Source organism: Pelodiscus sinensis, chromosome 19 (genome assembly GCF_052426305.1).
Source record: "Pelodiscus sinensis isolate ZL-2025 chromosome 19, ASM5242630v1, whole genome shotgun sequence".
Taxonomy (NCBI): Eukaryota; Metazoa; Chordata; order Testudines; family Trionychidae; genus Pelodiscus; species Pelodiscus sinensis.
This window is the reverse complement of record NC_143070.1, coordinates 29,033,253-29,050,034: the sequence shown is the minus strand read 5'-3', so window position 1 is coordinate 29,050,034 and position 16,782 is coordinate 29,033,253. Positions and strand designations below refer to the sequence as shown.

The following is a 16,782-nucleotide window of genomic DNA, read 5'->3' as shown; positions in this document are numbered from 1 at the left end:
AATTGTTTTTCCTCATCTCCAACCCCGACCTCCCCCACTATCCAACCTGTGACCCACTCCCAGCGTCCAGTGCACGGAGGTCGGGGACACTCAGATCAGGCTGGCGCATCCCTGCCCGTCCTGGCTCAGAGCCACTGACGGAGCGACCCTCCGTGAACGGATCTTGCCCTTTCTGAGCCATGCTGTGACTTTGGCCTTCAGCCCCCCCCCCCCCCCCGGCAGAGCCCCGCCGGCCGACTGCGCTGCCTGAGGAAACGCTGCCTTGTGCGTGGGTCAGTCTTGCTGCCTGGTCACGTCACTGGGTGCCCCTGGCTCCTGTGTGCAGTGAAGGGGAAATGACACTTCCTGACTCACGTTCCCACAGCTGCCCACATTCTCCAGGCCTCGCGTGACACCAGGGGCAAGGAGGGGGTGGGAGACGGGGCAGGTGACAAGGGAAAGAGAGAGGTGAGAGGGGGATGGGGGGCAGACCCCAGGGAGCAAAAGGGCAGAAAGGGGAGGGTGATTATCAAGGGGGGAGGGGCATGAGGGGTGGGTGCCTGGAGAACAGAGATGGGCACGGCAAGGAGCAGTCCCTAGGGAAGGATGGGGTCAGAGGCAAGCAGGGCAGAGAGCAGAGGGGCAGGCGCCAGGGGGCAGAGTGGAGACAAGGGAACAGGGGAGCACAGGAGGGGGCAGACAGTTGGGTGTGGAGAAGGGAGGGCATAAGGGAGGCAGAGGAAAGGTGAGTGGAGGGGCAGGACCCAGAGGGGAGGAGAGGGCACCAGTGGGCTAGAGGAGGGGGGACGGGAAGGGGCAAACATCAGGGGGCCGAAAGGGGGCCAAGAGGGGAGACTTGCATTGGGCAGGTAGCTGGGAGAAATGGGCCTAGGGGGCAGAGGAGGGGAGCTCAAAGGAGCTGGCACCAGTGGTTTGGGGAGGGGTGCAGGTGACAGGGAGGCAGAGGAGAGGGGAGGGGCAGAACTAAGGGGAAGGTGGCAGGGGGAGGGAGTGAGGGAAGGGGCAGGCACAGGCAGGGGGCAAGGGAAGGGCTCATGCTGAGGCCTAGGTGGGACCCAGGGCAAGAGAAGGAAGGGGAAGGCAGTGGCTGGTGGTGGGGGGCTCAGAGTGGGGGAGAGAGAAATGCCAGCAGGACAGTGGTGGGGTGTGGGATTGGACAGGCACAAGGGACAAATTGGGCTGAGGGGGGTGGGCATCAGGGGGTGGGAGGACAAGGGAAGGGGTGGATGCCGGGGGCTAGAGGGCACAAGGGGTGGGAGAAGAGGCAAGTGCCAGGGGCAGACAAAAGGGAGGGGGAGGGGAGGGAGCAGTGGTTGCCGGGGCAGAAGGGATTAAAGGGGGGGGCATAAGGAAGGTGGGGGGGTAAGTCACATGTGGGGGCACAGACAGGCATGAGGAGAACTGAGGCAGAGGGCAGTGAGGAGGTGGGCACAGAGAAGGAGGCAGGGGGCAGGCCTTGAGAAGGCAGTGAGGGAAGGGGGGGTGGCACCAGGAGGTGTGGGGAGGGGAGGAAAAAGGGCAGGTGCCAGGGAGATTGAGAGGGTGGAGTGTAAGGACAGACAGAGGGAAGGGACAGGCCTCCACTTCCCCAGCCCAGCCCCTCCCCCAGGGCTCCCTAGGAGGGGGCAGGGCAGTGGAGGGTGGAAGGGAAGTGGGGGCAAGGATGGGGCCTGAGGCAGCCCTAGGAACAGGAGCCCGTGTGGGATGCAAACACAGAGCCCGGGGGGGGGCGGGGGGCAGGCAGGTGCCTGGAGCAGTCAGATTTTTTTCCCTCTCTAAGGTGGTGACCCTCACAGGCCCCCCGCTGGTGTTTGTGAACTGCCCTGGTGCCGGTCTCTGGGCAGTAAGATACCCCGGAGAGCACGGACCCTGGGCGGGTGGTGCTGCAACGTGTGTGCATGGCCCCTGGGCTCTCTGATCCCTGCTGGAGTGGGCCAGGCCCCCCCAGCATGCCCCAGGGCTCTCACAGCTGCCAGCAGGCTGGGAGCGAACACTCACACGGCTCCGCCAGCGCTGTGAGGGGGAAAAGCTGCTGCTTTGCAGTGCAGGTTGCTGTAGGTAGGACAGGGCAGTGTCACAGCTGGTTATACAACCTGCCAGCCCATCTGTGGGGACAGGGCCTGCCTCTCGCAGAGCCACAGGGACACTGAACCGCTCCTCTCTGGGCATGGTACGCTAGGGCTAAAGCCCAATCGGAGCCTGGCTCTGCTGCTGCAGGGAGGAGAGAGCTGGGCCATCAGTGCCAATGAGGCACAGCTGAGACGGTCCCTCCTGCAGGGCTCAGGTACCAGGCGGCAGCATTTCCTCACCAAGGAGAGCACGTCCCTGCTCTGCAATAAACCTGTCGCCCTCCCCTGCATTTCTATGATTAACTGCTCTACAGAACATCAGAATGGCAAGGCTGGGTTAGGCCAAAGGCCCCTCCAGCCCAGTGTCCTGTCTGCCCACAGTGGCCAATTTGGGTGCCCCAGAGGGAATGAACAGAACAGGGAATCCCCAAGTGACCCACCCCCTGTGGCCCATTCCCAGCCCCAGACAAACAGAGGCCAAGACACCCTCCCTGCCCATCCTGGCTAATAGTCATTCCTGGGTCTAACCTCCAAGAATCTATTAAGCTCTTTCTTGAACCATGTTAAAATCCTGGTCTTCACAACATCCTCCGGCGAGGAGTTCCACATGTTGACTGTGCTGCATGAAGAAAAACTTCCTTTGGTTTGTTTTAAACCTGCTACTTATTAATTTCATTTGGTGACTCCTAGTTCTTACATTATGGGGCAGAGCGGTGTTAATTGATGCAGGAGCAGGCAGGGAGGGGTCATATCTTGATTACCAACGATATGTGGTAGAAAGTTGAAAATTGCAAAGGATGTATACAAATGTCCATATTGACGTGAGGGAAGAATAAAGGTCAATCATTCCATTTCTAAAAATAGATTTTTAATAAAAAGCTGTTGAAACATAAAGGAAAAGTTGTTGGGCCGCCACCTGGTTACAACAACAACAGTTTTTAAATTAGAAGACTTCTTTTTCTTTCATATTTGACATTGAGATGTCACAGTGTTAGAAAACTCTGACAGGTGTGAAAGTCCCCTTCTCCCTCCCCCACCATCTGCTCCCCCTGGGGCAGGAGATGAGGGAAGGTGAGAGCAGCAAACCTCACCCACTGTCTGGCCGTGTTTCGTACCAGCATCACCCTGTGCTGGGGTGGAGCAAACCTGGGGTGGGGGGAAAGGCAGCCTGGGTTCTTTCCAGCCAGGGGGTCCCATTCACCCGGCCTGGGCTGGGCTGCCAGGTGTCCGGTTTTCCACTGGAGAATCCATTTGCAAAGGGAAAGGGGCAGTGACCGGTTGGCACAAAACATCCAGGTACCTGCAGTAACCGGCCCCACCCCGGGAGAAGAGCCGCAGCGCTGGGAGGGGCCAGTCGGTGCCGCGGGGTCATTGTTAGGGGCAGGGATTCCCTCCCGGCTGGGCCGGCACCGGGCAGATGGTCAGGGGAGCCGCGTTGGTGCCCCCGGCGTTGAGACCGGGACAGAAGAAAGGGCGCAGCGTCCCGGAGAAGGTGCCGGTGAAGGTGAAGAGATGGGACCCGTCAGTCACATTGTAAAACGAGACCTCGCCCGCCTCGTAGTCCAGGAAAACCCCCACCCGGCTGGGCCTGGCGCTCACGGGGAGGGGGGTGGAGGGGTAGGTGAGGGCCTCGTATCCCCCGTCCCTCAGCCACACGGCCCAGTATCCATTCCCAGGTGAGAGTAAAACCTTCCCCTTCCTGCTCACAGATTCCCTGCAGACCCCCAGGTCCCAGGCAGTCTTGTCTCCCACCTCCACCTCCCAGTAACGCCTCCCGCCCGCGAACCCCTCGGCGCCCAGCACAGAGACACAAGGGTCAAATCTCTCCGGATTGTTGGGCAGATCCTGGCTCGTGTCTCCGTATCTCACGCTTTTCCGATCCTCAGACAGGACGAGGTTGGGATGAGCCGAGTCTGGATCCAGCGTCACGTCCACTGGGGAGAGAGTCACAGAGTCAGGGCCGGGGGCAGGGGCGGGTCCCTGGGCTAAGGGGGGAATTAACCTCCCCCCCCGTTAATCGCTGTGCGGGGGGGGGGGGCTTATTACCTGAGGGGAGTCAGGCCCCTCTGCCGGTGAGGAGACACAGAGCAGGAAAAGGGCAGGAGGAGCGGGGGAGGGGTGGCAAGCTGACTGTGGGGGGAGGGGCAGGGTAATGCTGGGAGAGGAAGGGGGAGGGGCAGATGATGGGGCAGATGATGGGGCAGAGGGGGAGGGGTGGAGCAGAGTGAGCAACCGTAGGGCCAATGTGGGGCAAGAGGAGCAGGCACAAGGCCACAGAGGGGCGAGGGATGGGGCAGTCCCCAGGGGGGCTGTGTGGAGGGGCAGATGCAAGGAGGGCAGAGGGAGGGGTGGACACCAGGGGGCAGAGGGGGAGGAAGGGGGCAGAGGGGCAGACAGAGGGGTGTGGGGAAGGGCAGGCCCTAGGGAGGCAGAGGGGGGAAGGAGATGTGGGCACCAGTGCAGCAGAGATGATGGGGTGGGGCCTACACCACAGGACCCAAAGGGGGGCCCAGGGAGCGAGACACGAGGAGTCGTCCTTCTGCCCTGCCCTGCGCTGATCAGGCCTCAGCTGGAGTCTTGTGTCCAGTTCTGGGCCCCACATTTCAGGAGAGAGGTGGAGAAATTGGAGAAGGTCCAGAGAAGAGCAACAAGAACGATGCAAGGTCGAGAGAACATGAGCTAGGAGGGGAGGCTGACGGAATTGGGCTTGTTTGGTTTGGAAAGGAGCAGACTGAGAGGGGACATGAGAGCAGTTTTCAAGTATCTAAAAGGGTGTCACAAGGAGGAAGGAGAAAACTTGTTCCCCTTGGCCTCTGAGCACAGGACAAGCAGCAATGGGGTTTAAACTGCAGCAAGGGAGGTTGAGGTTGGACACCAGGAAAAACTTCCTGGCTGTCCGGGTGGTGAGACACTGGAATAAATTGCCTGGGGGGTGTTGTGGAGTCTCCATCCCTGGAGATATTGAAGAGCGGGCTGGACACACACCTGTCAGGGATGGTCTGGATGGTGCTTGGCCCTGCCGTGAGGGCCGGGGACTGGACTCGATGACTCTCGAGGTCCCTGCCAGTTCTGTGATTCCGACGGAGGTGAAGGCAGAGAGGGGCCTCAGGGAGGCAGAGGAGCAGTGACCAGAGGGGCTGGTACCAGGAGCTAGAGGGGGATGAGGGATGCAGGGTCGGGCGCGGGGGGGGGGCAGAGGGCGAGGGGCAGGGGAGAACTAAGGGGAAGGTGGAGGAAATGTGAGAGGAGGGGGCAGGTAGCAGGATGGGGGTGGGGGAGAGGAAAGGGGCTTGTGCTGAGGGGAGGGGGCAGGGCGGGAGGAGAAAGGGGAAGCAAGAAGGGGCAGAGTGGGGGAGAGACAAATGCCGGGGGACAGGGATGGGGAAGGCACCAGGGCAGATGGGGGGAGAGGGAAGGTTTTATTCTCAGTGGGTGGGAAGGGAAGGGTGGGTGCCAGGGGGCTAGAGAGGTACTTGGGGAGGGGTTAAAGGCAGAGGGCAGAGGAGGAGCAGGCGGGCTGGCAGCAATGGGGCAGGAGGAGGGGCAGGCACTAGGGCTATCAGGGGCCAAGGGGGAGACAGTGAAGGGAAAGGGCAGGAGGAGCGGGGGAGGGGTGGGAAGGTGTCAGTGGGGCGGGGTTGGGGGGAGGGGACAGGCTGATGCTGGGAGAGGGAAGGGGAGGCACAGATGAGGGGGCAGAAGGGGGGCAATGGGGGCAAGAGGAACAGGCACTATGAGCACAGAGGAGGGTGAAGGGAGGGGCAGGTTCCAGCCAGAGTGTCCCTAGAATCCCCGAGGGGTGTACACCAGTGCTCCCTCCAACTGTCCCTAGCCGTGTGCGGAATACATTTTATGACGTGCACTGAGGTGCGCCCAGGAGACACACGGGCTGTGGCCATGTGAACGCTCTGCTGATCCACTGGGCAGCTCCTGACTCTCCCCTGAGTGCGCAGGGCGGGTGTGTCAGCAGGGCCCGGACGAGCTCTCCTGGCTGCTGTCTGTGCTGGTGGGGCTGGTCCGGCTGCCCTGGCCAACCCGCTGGTGTGTAAGCAGGGTCTGAGGGAGCCTCCCCAACAGCTCGTGAGGAGCCGGACTGGGATGATGCCAGGCCCAGCCTGTATTGCCAGGGACACGCCTGCCCTGCCTGGGGCCCGGCCCACAGAGCCGGGCTGCCCGGGGATCCATTCTGCCTGGGGCTGGGCACAAACCACTGAGGTGCCATGTGGGGTCAGGAAATGCCGGGACCCTTTTAGTGTCTGAGTGACGGGCAGCAGCAGAGCTGGGCCGGGCCTGCCTGGGGGAGGGACCCTCAGCACCGAATCTGTGCGAGGACTGGCCCAGGGCTCAGCTCCGGCCCCACGGCACTCGTCAGTTCCCAGCCCTGGCCCCTCTGGGCTTACAGCCTAACAGAGAGATGACTGGATTGGTTGTTGGTTTCTCAGCTGCTACAGGAGCACTTGTTGGTTTTTGAGGCTTTTTAAAGATACAGACGCACTTGGCCCCTTTGAGACCTCAGTTCTCAGCCCTGGCACCTCTGGGCTCAGCAATTCAGTTGGGAAAATAACAAACATGCTGGAGCCCGGCCCCTCTCTGGTGACAGGTTAAGCCCTGGCCACCCCCACACGCCCTGCGCTGGGGAGCAGGGTGGTGCTGCCGGGGGCCGGTGAAGAGAGGGCGGGTGGCCCAGGGGTTTGCCGGCTCCTCTCTCCCATGCAGACGGAGCCTTTGGGTGTGTTCAGTGATGGCTGGAGCTGCAGTCACAGAGCTCTCAGGGATGAGCCCTGCTGGGGTCAGTGTGTGGGGAGAGGTTCCCCACTCAGAACTGCCATCACCCAGAGCTGGTGGGACCTTGAGGGAATGGGCTGAGGGCATATGTGTGCGGGGGGGGGGGGGGGGGGGGAGTGGGGCAGCAGAAGGGGCCGGGGCCGGGCCATTGGAGATGGAGCAGTAGCGGGAACGGTGGTGCAGCAAACAAGCAGCAGCCAGAACATGGTTCTGTGGGACTGTGTGTCAGTGACCTTGCTCCAGCGCCCTGCTTTGTGCCTGGGAATCAGATAGAAAAACAGGTTTCCTAGGAGGCCAAGACTTTTAAAATCCATCATTTTCCAAGGTCGTTGTGTCACAACATCACTAGCGCGACAGGCCAGTGTTCGGGGGAGTTTCTGTATTAACTGTGTTGTTATTTTAATTAATATTTATGCAAAATCAGCCATATTGGGCCAGACCCCTGGTCCCTCTGCCCAGTGTCCTGCCTCCTGCCACTGCAGTGCCTGGAGCAGCCAGAGGGAATGAGCAGAGGAGGGAATCGTCTAGTGATCCCTGCCCTGTCGCCCACTCCCAGCGTCCGGCGCACAGAGGTTGGGGACACTCAGATCAGGCTGGCGCATCCCTGCCCGTCCTGGCTCAGAGCCACTGGCGGAGCGACCCTCCGTGAACGGATCTTGCCCTTTCTGACCATGCTGTGACTTTGGCCTTCACCCCACCCCCGGCAGAGCCCCGCCGGCCGACTGCGCTGCATGAGGAAACGCTGCCTTGTGTGTGGGTCAGTCTCACTGCCTGGTCACGTCACTGGGTGCCCCTGGCTCCTGTGTGCAGTGAAGGGGAAATGACACTTCCTGACTCACGTTCTCCTCACCTGCCCACATTCTCCAGGCCTCACGTGGCCCCAGGGGCAAGGAGGGGGTGGGAGACTGGCCGGCCAGGTGATGAGGGAAAATAGAGAGGTGGGACATGGGGGGCAGACCCCAGGGGGCAAAAGGGCAGCATGGGGAGGGTGGTTATCAAGGGGGGAGGGGCATGCAGGGCAGGTGCCAGGAGAACAGAGATGGGCAAAGGAAGGAGCAGTACCAGAGGTTGGGGGGGGGGGCAGAGCAGAGGGGCAGAGACAAGCAGGGCAGAGAGGAGCAGGGCAGGCACCAGGGGGCAGAGTGGGGACAAGGGAACAGGGGAGCAGAGGAGGGTGGAGAGTTGGGTGAGGAGAAGGGAGGGCACAAGGGGACAGAGGAAAGGTGAGTGGAGGGGCAGGACCCAGAAGTTAGGGGAAGGTGAGTGGAGGGGCAGGACCCAGAGGGGAGTGTAGGGCACCAATGGGCTAGAGGAGGAGGGAGGGGAAGGAACAAACTTCAGGGGGCCCAAAGGGGGCCAAAGGCAGGGACTTGCGCTGGGAAAGCAGCGGGGAGAGATGGGCCCAGGGGGCCAGGGGAGGGGAGCACAAAGGGGCTGGCACCAGTGGTTTGGGGTGTGGGAAGGTGCAGGTATCGGGAAGCAGAGGGGAGGGGAGGGGCAGGCACAGGGGGTGAGGGAAGGGCTCATGCTGAGGCCTACGTGGGGCAGATGCCAGGGGCTAGAGGGCACAAAGTGTGGGAGGAGGGGCAGGTGCCAGGGGGTGGGAGGGCAAGGGAATGGGGGGGGGATGTCAGGGGCTACAAGGTACAAGCAGCAGGTGCCAGGGCACAGGGGTGCAGCCTGGAGTGCGACAGGCACCAGGGCCAAGAAGGGGCCAGGTGTGAAGCAGCTATTGGAGGCTGAAGGGGGCGAGGGAAGGGAGGGCACCAGAGGGCAGGGGGAGGGGCAGGTGCCAGGGGAGAGAAGGGGGAAGGGAGGGGCAGACAAAAGGAAGGGGGAGGGGAGGGAGCAGTGGGTGCCGGGGCAGAGGGGGTGAAAGGAGGGGGCATGAGGAAGATGGGGGGTGGGGCAAGTCACATGTGAGGGTGCAGAGGGGCGTGAGGAGAACCAGGGGCAGAGGGCGGTGAGGGGGTGGGCACAGAGAAGGAGGAGGCAGGGGGCAGGCGTTGGGGGGGCAGTGAGGGAAGGAGGCAGCACCAGGAGGCTGTGGGGAGGGGAAGGGGAAGGGCAGGTGCCAGGGGGATTGAGGGGTGGAGCGTAAGGACGGATATAGGAAGGGGAGGGGACAGGCCTCCACCACCCCAGCCCAGCCCCCCCCCCCCACCAGGGCTCCTAGGAGGGGCAGGGCAGTGGAGGATGGGCGGGGGTGCAACTGCAAACCAATGGGCTGTTGCTAATGAGGGCAGTGGGGAGGGGAAGGGGCAATTCCCCATTTCCTGCCCCTCCACCTGGGAGAAGCTGCACTGGGGCCAGTCCCAGTTCACACCCACGTGGCTGCACTGGGGGTTTGCACGGGGGCAGCTGCATCGGTGCAAGGGAACCCGGCTCCCACGGCCTCGGACGCTGCTGTGCCGGGGCCGTGCCCCTCCCCTCACTGAGTTATGGGTCAGTAATTGCAGGTCACTGGGGCTGGACTCTGGGTTCCCAGGCGGGGCCGCCCCACTGTGCTGCAGAGCCAGGCTCACCCCCACACTCTGCCCAGGGCCCAGGGCCGTGTTTACACCCAGGGGAGCATCTGCAGCAGCAGAGACTGAGGGGACTGCACGTCAGACCCCCGGAGCCCAGCGGTTCCAGCCCCCACCTGAGGGGGGACCCACATTCCCATCTCTGCCCCGCCCCACACAGGGAAGGGACCTGGGGCTCCCAGCTGGGTCCCCGCCCCTGGGCTACAGGCTGGAAGGGAAGCGGCGGCACCTGGCTCTGTCCATGGACACTCGCCAGCAAACTCAGCCTGGGGCCAGGAGCAGTTTCACTGGACCCCAAATCGAATTGTTCTGCCGATGAACCATTAGCACCCGATTGCCCAGCCCCTCTGCAAACCTGCCTGAGCAGCTGAGGCGCCCAGGCCCCAGTGACCGGCAGGGACGGACTGTCCCCAACCCCAGCCCCACACGGTGACGGGCCGGCCGGGCTCAGGGCACCAACTGGGACACTCCAGAGCGGTTGTGAAATGTGCCCTGGCCAGGAAAATCCCCCCAGCCCTGATCTCAGCCCACAGACCCGGCTGCCAGTGGAGACTTGGCTCCAGCCTGAACTCTCTGCCCAGAGCAACGTGTCCCCTGGGCCCTGCAAGCGGCACAGACCCTCTGCCACTGCCCCGGCATCCCCCAGCACCGGCACTGGCCACAGAGCCCCCCTCATAGAGCACAGGGGGGCAGCTAGCAACTGCCCCAGACACCCTCCTGGCTCCCCTCGTCCAGCCTGGGGGTCTCATACCGGGGGTCTGCAGACATGGCAGGTTTGGCTACACAGGTGGGCAGCGCGTCCCAGAGCCGGGAGGGGCAGACTCTGGTTGTGGGGTTCATGCCCCAGCACTAAATAGCCCTGAAGAGCTTGGGGGGCTGTCACTGCCGATCTCACACGACCTTCTCTGCTGAGCCCCCCCAGGTATCAGGGCCTGCACCTGGCCTGTGCTGACCCAGCCACCCCCCTGTTGTGTGCTCCCCGCGGCTTGGAGACTCACTGCCCTGGGCCAAGCAGACAGACCCCTTGGCTACTGCGCTGTTTTGTGCAAGAAATATGCAAATGAGGCAAAGCGTGGAATACCACCACACCTCATTTGCATAATTTACGAGCGGCCGCTTTTTGCACAAGAGACTGTTGCACAAAAAGGAGCGGTGTAGACAGTGCCTTTTTGTGCAAAAACCTCGTGTGCAAAAATGAAGCTGAATTAATTATGCAAATGAGGCATAGCAATATTCCATGCTTTGCCTCATTTGCATATTTCTTGCACAAAACAGTTCAGTATAGACATAGCCCGTTTGTTTAAACAGGAGACGGGGCCCAGAACCAGACACTGCCAGACACTGGTTTGCCCTGGGCCCAGCCCCACTGGCTGGACACGCCCGGAGTTTTCTCCCCAGGCTGCAGAGCACCGAGGGGACCCTGCCAGGAAGCGGTTTCCTGCCCCAGGCCGAAGGGGGATGAGCAGGGTTCAGGTGGGAAGCGGGTCCTGGCCTTAGCTCTGGAGTCACAACCTGGCTCCCCAACACCCCCAGCCCCTCACCAGGATCCAGCTTTGCCAGCAGGGTGTGTGAGGCCCCCCGACTCCCAGCCCCTGCCTGTGGGGTCCCTGCACAGGGGTGGGCCCAAGGGTCTGGTGTTATTGCTCCCCAAGGGCCGGGCGGGTGGGGGGGCTTCTGGGAGCCAGTCTCTCCCAAGGGTGGGAGATGGCGTCACCGACACCAGTGCAAGGCCAGTTACCTGCGAATCCTCGGGCTCGCCTGAGTCCTGGAACAAGCAGAGAGAGAGAGGTGAGAATTCCCACCGCAGAGTAGGGATGTTCTGGCTCCTTCCACCACCCTCGGATCTGCCCTGGCTCCCCACAGCCTCTGTCTCCCCTCGGCTGCTCTGTCCCACACTCTCCAGCTGGACTCCCCCCTGCACCAATCCCCTCGTGCCCGCCCAACCATGGAGCTGCTCTGGGTGGGGGGAATAGGCTCCCAGCAGCTGCCTTGCCCAGCCCTAAGGCAGCACCCGGGATCCTCACCTCTCTCCGCAGCCAGCGCCCCTGGAAGGGAAGAGAAAAACCCGTCAGTGGGGAGGCAGTGCCCAGGGCTCACAGCCCAGCTCTGCCCAGCGCTGCCAGTGGGTCCCTGGGGAGCAAGGCCCCGGAGCCAGCTTCTCTCAAGTGTTTCCATCCCCAGCCACGCAGCCCCTGGGATTTCACACGCACAAGAACAGGAGAGGTGCCCAACTCCTATGGCCACCAGAGGGAGTTAGGGGCCCAGCTGCTCTGGGGATTCTGAAACTCCCGCCAGGCCCCTGTGTGACTCACCAGGCACCTGCCTAGCTCTGAGCGTCTGGCCCAAGGGGTTCAGACACCGGGCCCAGGCGCGCGGCTGGGACTCGAGCCCTGAGTCTGTGACGTCTCCCACGGTAACCAGCTCCCAGCATCCCCAGAAACCTCCCCCTGCCCCTCGGCCCGTGCAGGCTGGGCTGGGGGACTCTCTGCTCGGCAGCAGGAGGGGGCGGCCATAGGGACAGCAGGGGAGGCACCTTCACTCCCCGCGCCTGTTCTCTGCCATTCACATCCCGCTGGGATCCTGCCGTTCTGCTCAGAGCAGCTCGCCGCCGCCGCCCCCCCCTTCCAGGGCTCAGGAACCTGCCAGCCCTCCAGGAGCAGACCCTGGAGTCTCAGGAACCGGCTGGGCCTTTCCACGCCCCTCCCCACACCCCCAGACAGTGAGAGAGGAGCCCCCAGCAGCGCCGCCCCGTACCCAGGAATCCCGTCACGGCCCCCTGGAGACTGTTCTCTCCTGGGAAGTCCCGGATTCTCCGCTCCAGCTCCGGGCACTTGGGCGCAGGATGCGGCGACGTCGCCTCCTCACCCCTGCAGAGACACGAGGGTGTTATTGGCCTCCTGACTCACCCTCCTGCCCCAGCCACACAGGGGAGCGGGTGGGGGCTGGGCCACAGGCAGAGCTCACAGGGCCTGGACCTCGGCTGCCCAGGGAGTTTTTCCTGCGGACACAGCCTGGGGGCCTCTCTCCAGCCAGAGGGAAAGCAGCCCAGGCAGCACCAGGCCCAACTCCCGCACACCCAGCCTGGCCAATGTGCCCCCCTAGGACCTCGCTGGGCCGCTCCCTGGGCTGAGAGAAGGGCCCGTTCTCCAGGCCCAGCCGCTCCTCAGCTTCTCCGCTCAGCCCCCAGGGGCCGGGTCACTCGCCATGGGGTGAGGACTGTGGGATGGGGACACTCCCCCCAAGGCCTGGCCTGGGACACTTGGCTCTTTCCCCAGAGGCCCCCTCATGGGCCAAGCCAAAGCTGGGGCCGGGTCCCAGCTGGGCCCTTGGGGTGACAGGCCTCAGCCCTATTAATATTCCCCTGAGCTAGCCCAGCCCCCGGGGAGGGTTCCCCATCCCAGAGCTGTGGGGCAGTCCCCTCCCAGGGTGCCTCACACCCCCACAGCGGCAGTGGCCCCAGGGCAGTGGGTACGGAGGAGGCAGGGTTCAGAGGGTACGGCAGTCCCATGGTTGGTGGCTGGGGCTGGATTCACAGCCCGGGCTCTGAGCCTGCTCCCAGCATGATGAGGGTGGGGGGCAGATGGAGCCCGGACGTACCTGCTCACGGCGCTTCTCACACCCTAGAGTGGAAGGAGACAGAGCAGAGAGTCAGTGCCCATGGCCCAGCTCAGCCCCTGCCCCAAATGGCTCCCCTGCCCCACAGGTTGCTCCCCCAGGTGGCAGACCCACTGAAGGGCTGTGCTAGGGGGAGCCGAGCCCCTTTTACATCAGCTGCTTTGCAGGGGGCCAGGCCCACTTTTTCACCAGCCTTCCCAATGGGCCAAACTCCTGCCTCTCTGCAGCCCTGGGGCCCCAGCCCTGCAGCCACCCCGGGCCCTGCTCTCTGCGCTGAGTTACCCTATGAGCCCCCAGTGACTCAGGGGGTCCCCTCCCCACACTGGGCTCCGGGCACATCTGACCCCATCTCACCTGCAGCAATTCCAGCGCCGGCTGCCGACACGTCTCCTCCAGCTCCAAGATCAGGGCGCTGAGCCGGGAAATCTCCTCGCCCAGGCGAGCGGCGTGTTCCTCCCTCCTCCTCCCAATCTCCTCGTCCAGCTCCCCCAGCCGGGCCAGCAGGAGGCGCTCTCGCTCCGCCAGGAACTGCCGCAGCCGCTCGCACTCCCAGCGCACCAGCTGTCGCTCCACGTCCGTCTGCCTCTGGGGGCGCAGAGCGGGCAGGGCCGGGACACCAGTGAGAGGGGCCGTGGGAAGTGGCAGGGCCTTGTCCGGGCTGCGCAGAGCGTTTCACTCGGTGTCTTTGCCAGGCCAGCTGGGTCTGGCCCAGGACTTGTCCCAGGGCAAAAGTGTCACCGAAAATCACCCCAACCTCTGTCACGACACCAACAGACTGAGGTGCAGCCCAGGCCGTGGGAAATGGGGCCCAAACCAGCCACTGGCATCCCTGGGGTGTCTGACACTCACACCCGGGGGTCAGCACAGATCTCCCCTCAGCCTGACCCTGCCACAGCTGGGCACATGCAGCACTTTGACAGGCCTCACCCCTGACCTCCGCAGGAGAGAGGCAGAGCCAGAGGCTGCTCCCAGCTACCCGGGGGTGAACCCACTGACCCCAGTGGGAACTAACACCAGGGTAACAGAGGAGCCTGACCCAAACCCCAGTGGGGTCACTCTCCAGATTTACACCAGGTAGCTGCGAGTGGAGGCTAGGGTTGCCACGTGTCCGGTTTTTGCCTGACCCGTCTGTTATTCGGGTCTCCCACTTGGTAAAAAAACTCCTAAAATACCAGACATGTGAAATGTCCAGTATTTCCTATTTCTCTTGGACGGAAGCCAGGCAGGGACAATTTTCCCCTGTCGTGTCAGGCGTAAGTGGGGGAGTGAGGAGTACGGGGCCATTTAAAGGTGAAGCGCCTTCCCCCCCCCCCTTTTTTTTTTTTGCTTAATAACTTTGGTCTCCCCCCTTTTTTTTCCTCAACATAATTTTTTCCCAGTGTTTTGTTTTTGGAGGGAGAAGGGGGCTGTTTGGTATTTTTTGTTAAACCATCTGGCAACCCTAGTGGAGGCTGCCCCCCATGGGTTCAGGTGACTCTGAGCTGTGTCCCTGCACCGACCCTGAAACTCTTTAACCTTCTGAATGACCCAGACACCAGCCAGCACAGAGACATACCCCCCCCCCGCTGTCACTGCTTCCCCCTCCCCCCCCCCCCCCCCCCGCCCCAATGCAAAGCGGCTGGGCAGGGCAGGGCACCTACCAGGAGCCTCTCGCTCTCCTTGGCCCAGTCGGATTTCAGGCCCCGGAGCGCGTCTCTCTCCTCCCGCAGACGCTGCAGGCGGCTCAGGATTTGCTCCTGCAAACACAGACAGCGGCGCTGGGGGCTGCTTGCGGCCACTGGCTCGTGCCCAGCGAGAACAGCGCCACGGAGCAGTGAGGCTGGGGGAGCAGGTCCCCCCCTCTCCAGCCCACGGTAACTGCCCAGCAGCGCTGCTGGGCCTGGCCCAGCTCCATGTGACTGGGTGCAGTTCCCAGGCAGGCCCCTGGCTTTACCCAGGGCAGGTCAGACACACACAGGAGGCTCCGTTGCTGCAGAGAAACTGCTCCTGTAACTCCCCACCCTGCAGAGCCTGGTCCCTACCTTGTACTCCTGGGCAGCCTCCTCGATGGGCACTGCCGTGTGTGCGCGGTGCTCCCGGGACTCTCTGCAGATCACGCAGATGGGGGCTTGATCCTCCTGGCAGAAAAGCTTCAGGGCCTCCTGGTGCCTCTCGCACCCTGGCTGCCCCTTGGGCACTGGCCCTGCCGGGAGCCGCAGGCGTTTCACCAGCTCCACCAGGTTCCCCAGCTGGTAGCTGGGCCGCAGGTGTCTCTGCAGGATGGTCTCTCTGCACTGGGGGCAGGAGAAGTTCGGCTCCAACTCCCCCCAGCACTGGCTGAGGCAGGCCCGGCAGAAGTTGTGCCCACACTCAATGGTCACCGGGTCTGTGAAATATTCCAGGCAGATGGGACAGGTCACCTCGTCCTGGAAGCTCCCGGCCAGGTCCCCGGCAGCCATGGCCACTCTGCAACCTGGCCCTGCAGGTTAGTTTCGTTTCCTGAGAGTAAGGAAGCAGCATAGCCTGTTCAAGCTGTCTTCTTTTTTTAAAAGCAGGTTGCACAACTGGGAGCCAATCACACTCGCCGGACGGAAATGAAGAAAAAAAAAACCACCACAGAAGTCAGAGCCCCAGAAATGCCCCAAACAAGCACCAAGCTACCTAAGAAAACTCCCAGGCAGTTACAGACACACAGACCCTTGCCTGGTTAAAAGTCTCAGGGGGAGCCATGTTAGTCTGTAACTAAAAGAAGCTTAAAACCCAACAAGCTTTTATGGGCACCTCCCCCTGCTCCGTGTTTGTTGTCTGAGGCAGTGGGTTGTGCCACAAAACCACATGACACTCTCCAGATTTTTTGCTAATCTCTCAGATGCTACAGGGCCGGGGGTTTCTTAAGGCATCCAGAAGCTGGTGGTGCTCCTGTTTATAGGCGTAGGCAGGAGCTGAAGGACTGTGTCCCTTATTGTGAGCTGGGACTGGGGAGCTGGGATTGGGGTGTCTATGTAGATAGTTTGCTCCTACTTTCTTGGGTGTGTTCACTGTCTGGTGGATGCATTGGGGTTTTGCTCAGTGTCATCAACAGGCTGGTCCCACGTTACTGAGAGAAAATCCTCATGTCTGGGGGTTTTCCTCAGAGCTTCTAATTGCAGCGTAGTCCCCTTCCTGGAGGGAAGCTACTGCCCTGAGTCATTCTCCTTGAGGGGGGGGGGCTGAAGGGGCAAAGGGATTAATCCCCCCATTTATCCCTCATGTTTCACAATCAAATTCTGTTCCCCTTTGCACCCAATAAAAGCAACATGCTGCTGAGGCACGTGATTCACCCCATCATTAAGATCATCAGAGCCAGGACCCATTTGGGGACCAGTGTCCCCCAGCTGCTAAGGCAGGGCTGGACACCCCCAACAGGCTTTTTACTGCCCCAGGTGGGGTGGAGAATGGGGGTGATAAGAGATGCTACCCTCCTCCCCCCCCCCCAGGGGGCTGCTCTCTGCTTTGTTGCCCCATTTCCTTGGGCAGCACCCAGAGTGGTCACAGATGCCTGCTCCAGCCCCTTGCGTTCCCCTCTCCTCAGGCCCCACAAGCTCAGGCCCTGTGGTCCCAGGGGGTGGCTGCCCCCATTGCTCAGACACAGCCAAGGCCTAGGCGGGTAGGTGGCTGTTCTGTGCCGACAAGGCACAACTGGGTCAACTGGGATAGAGGGTAGAGTCACCCCCCCCCACTGAGACTCAGCCCCACTCTGCCCCTCCCAGCTGCTGTTCCCCCAACTGGCTCCATCCCCTCCACCGCCGCCCCCGCCCCTGTGACTCTGT

The 16,782-nt window shown here is 62.4% G+C and overlaps 1 protein-coding gene across 1 annotated transcript; it reads right to left on the bottom strand.

The window, feature by feature from the left end:
* Window positions 1-3,291: 3,291 nt before the first annotated feature.
* LOC142821476 (zinc finger protein RFP-like) lies at window positions 3,292-16,742 on the bottom strand. Its single transcript, XM_089771105.1, has 8 exons — window positions 15,016-16,742; window positions 14,635-14,730; window positions 13,349-13,579; window positions 12,977-12,999; window positions 12,134-12,246; window positions 11,404-11,424; window positions 11,118-11,144; window positions 3,292-4,003 (listed from the first exon to the last, which is right to left on the bottom strand). Exons 1-8 carry the CDS (start codon window positions 15,430-15,432, stop codon window positions 3,444-3,446), a joined length of 1,488 nt encoding a protein of 495 aa, XP_089627231.1. The 5' UTR covers window positions 15,433-16,742; the 3' UTR covers window positions 3,292-3,443.
* Window positions 16,743-16,782: the final 40 nt, after the last annotated feature.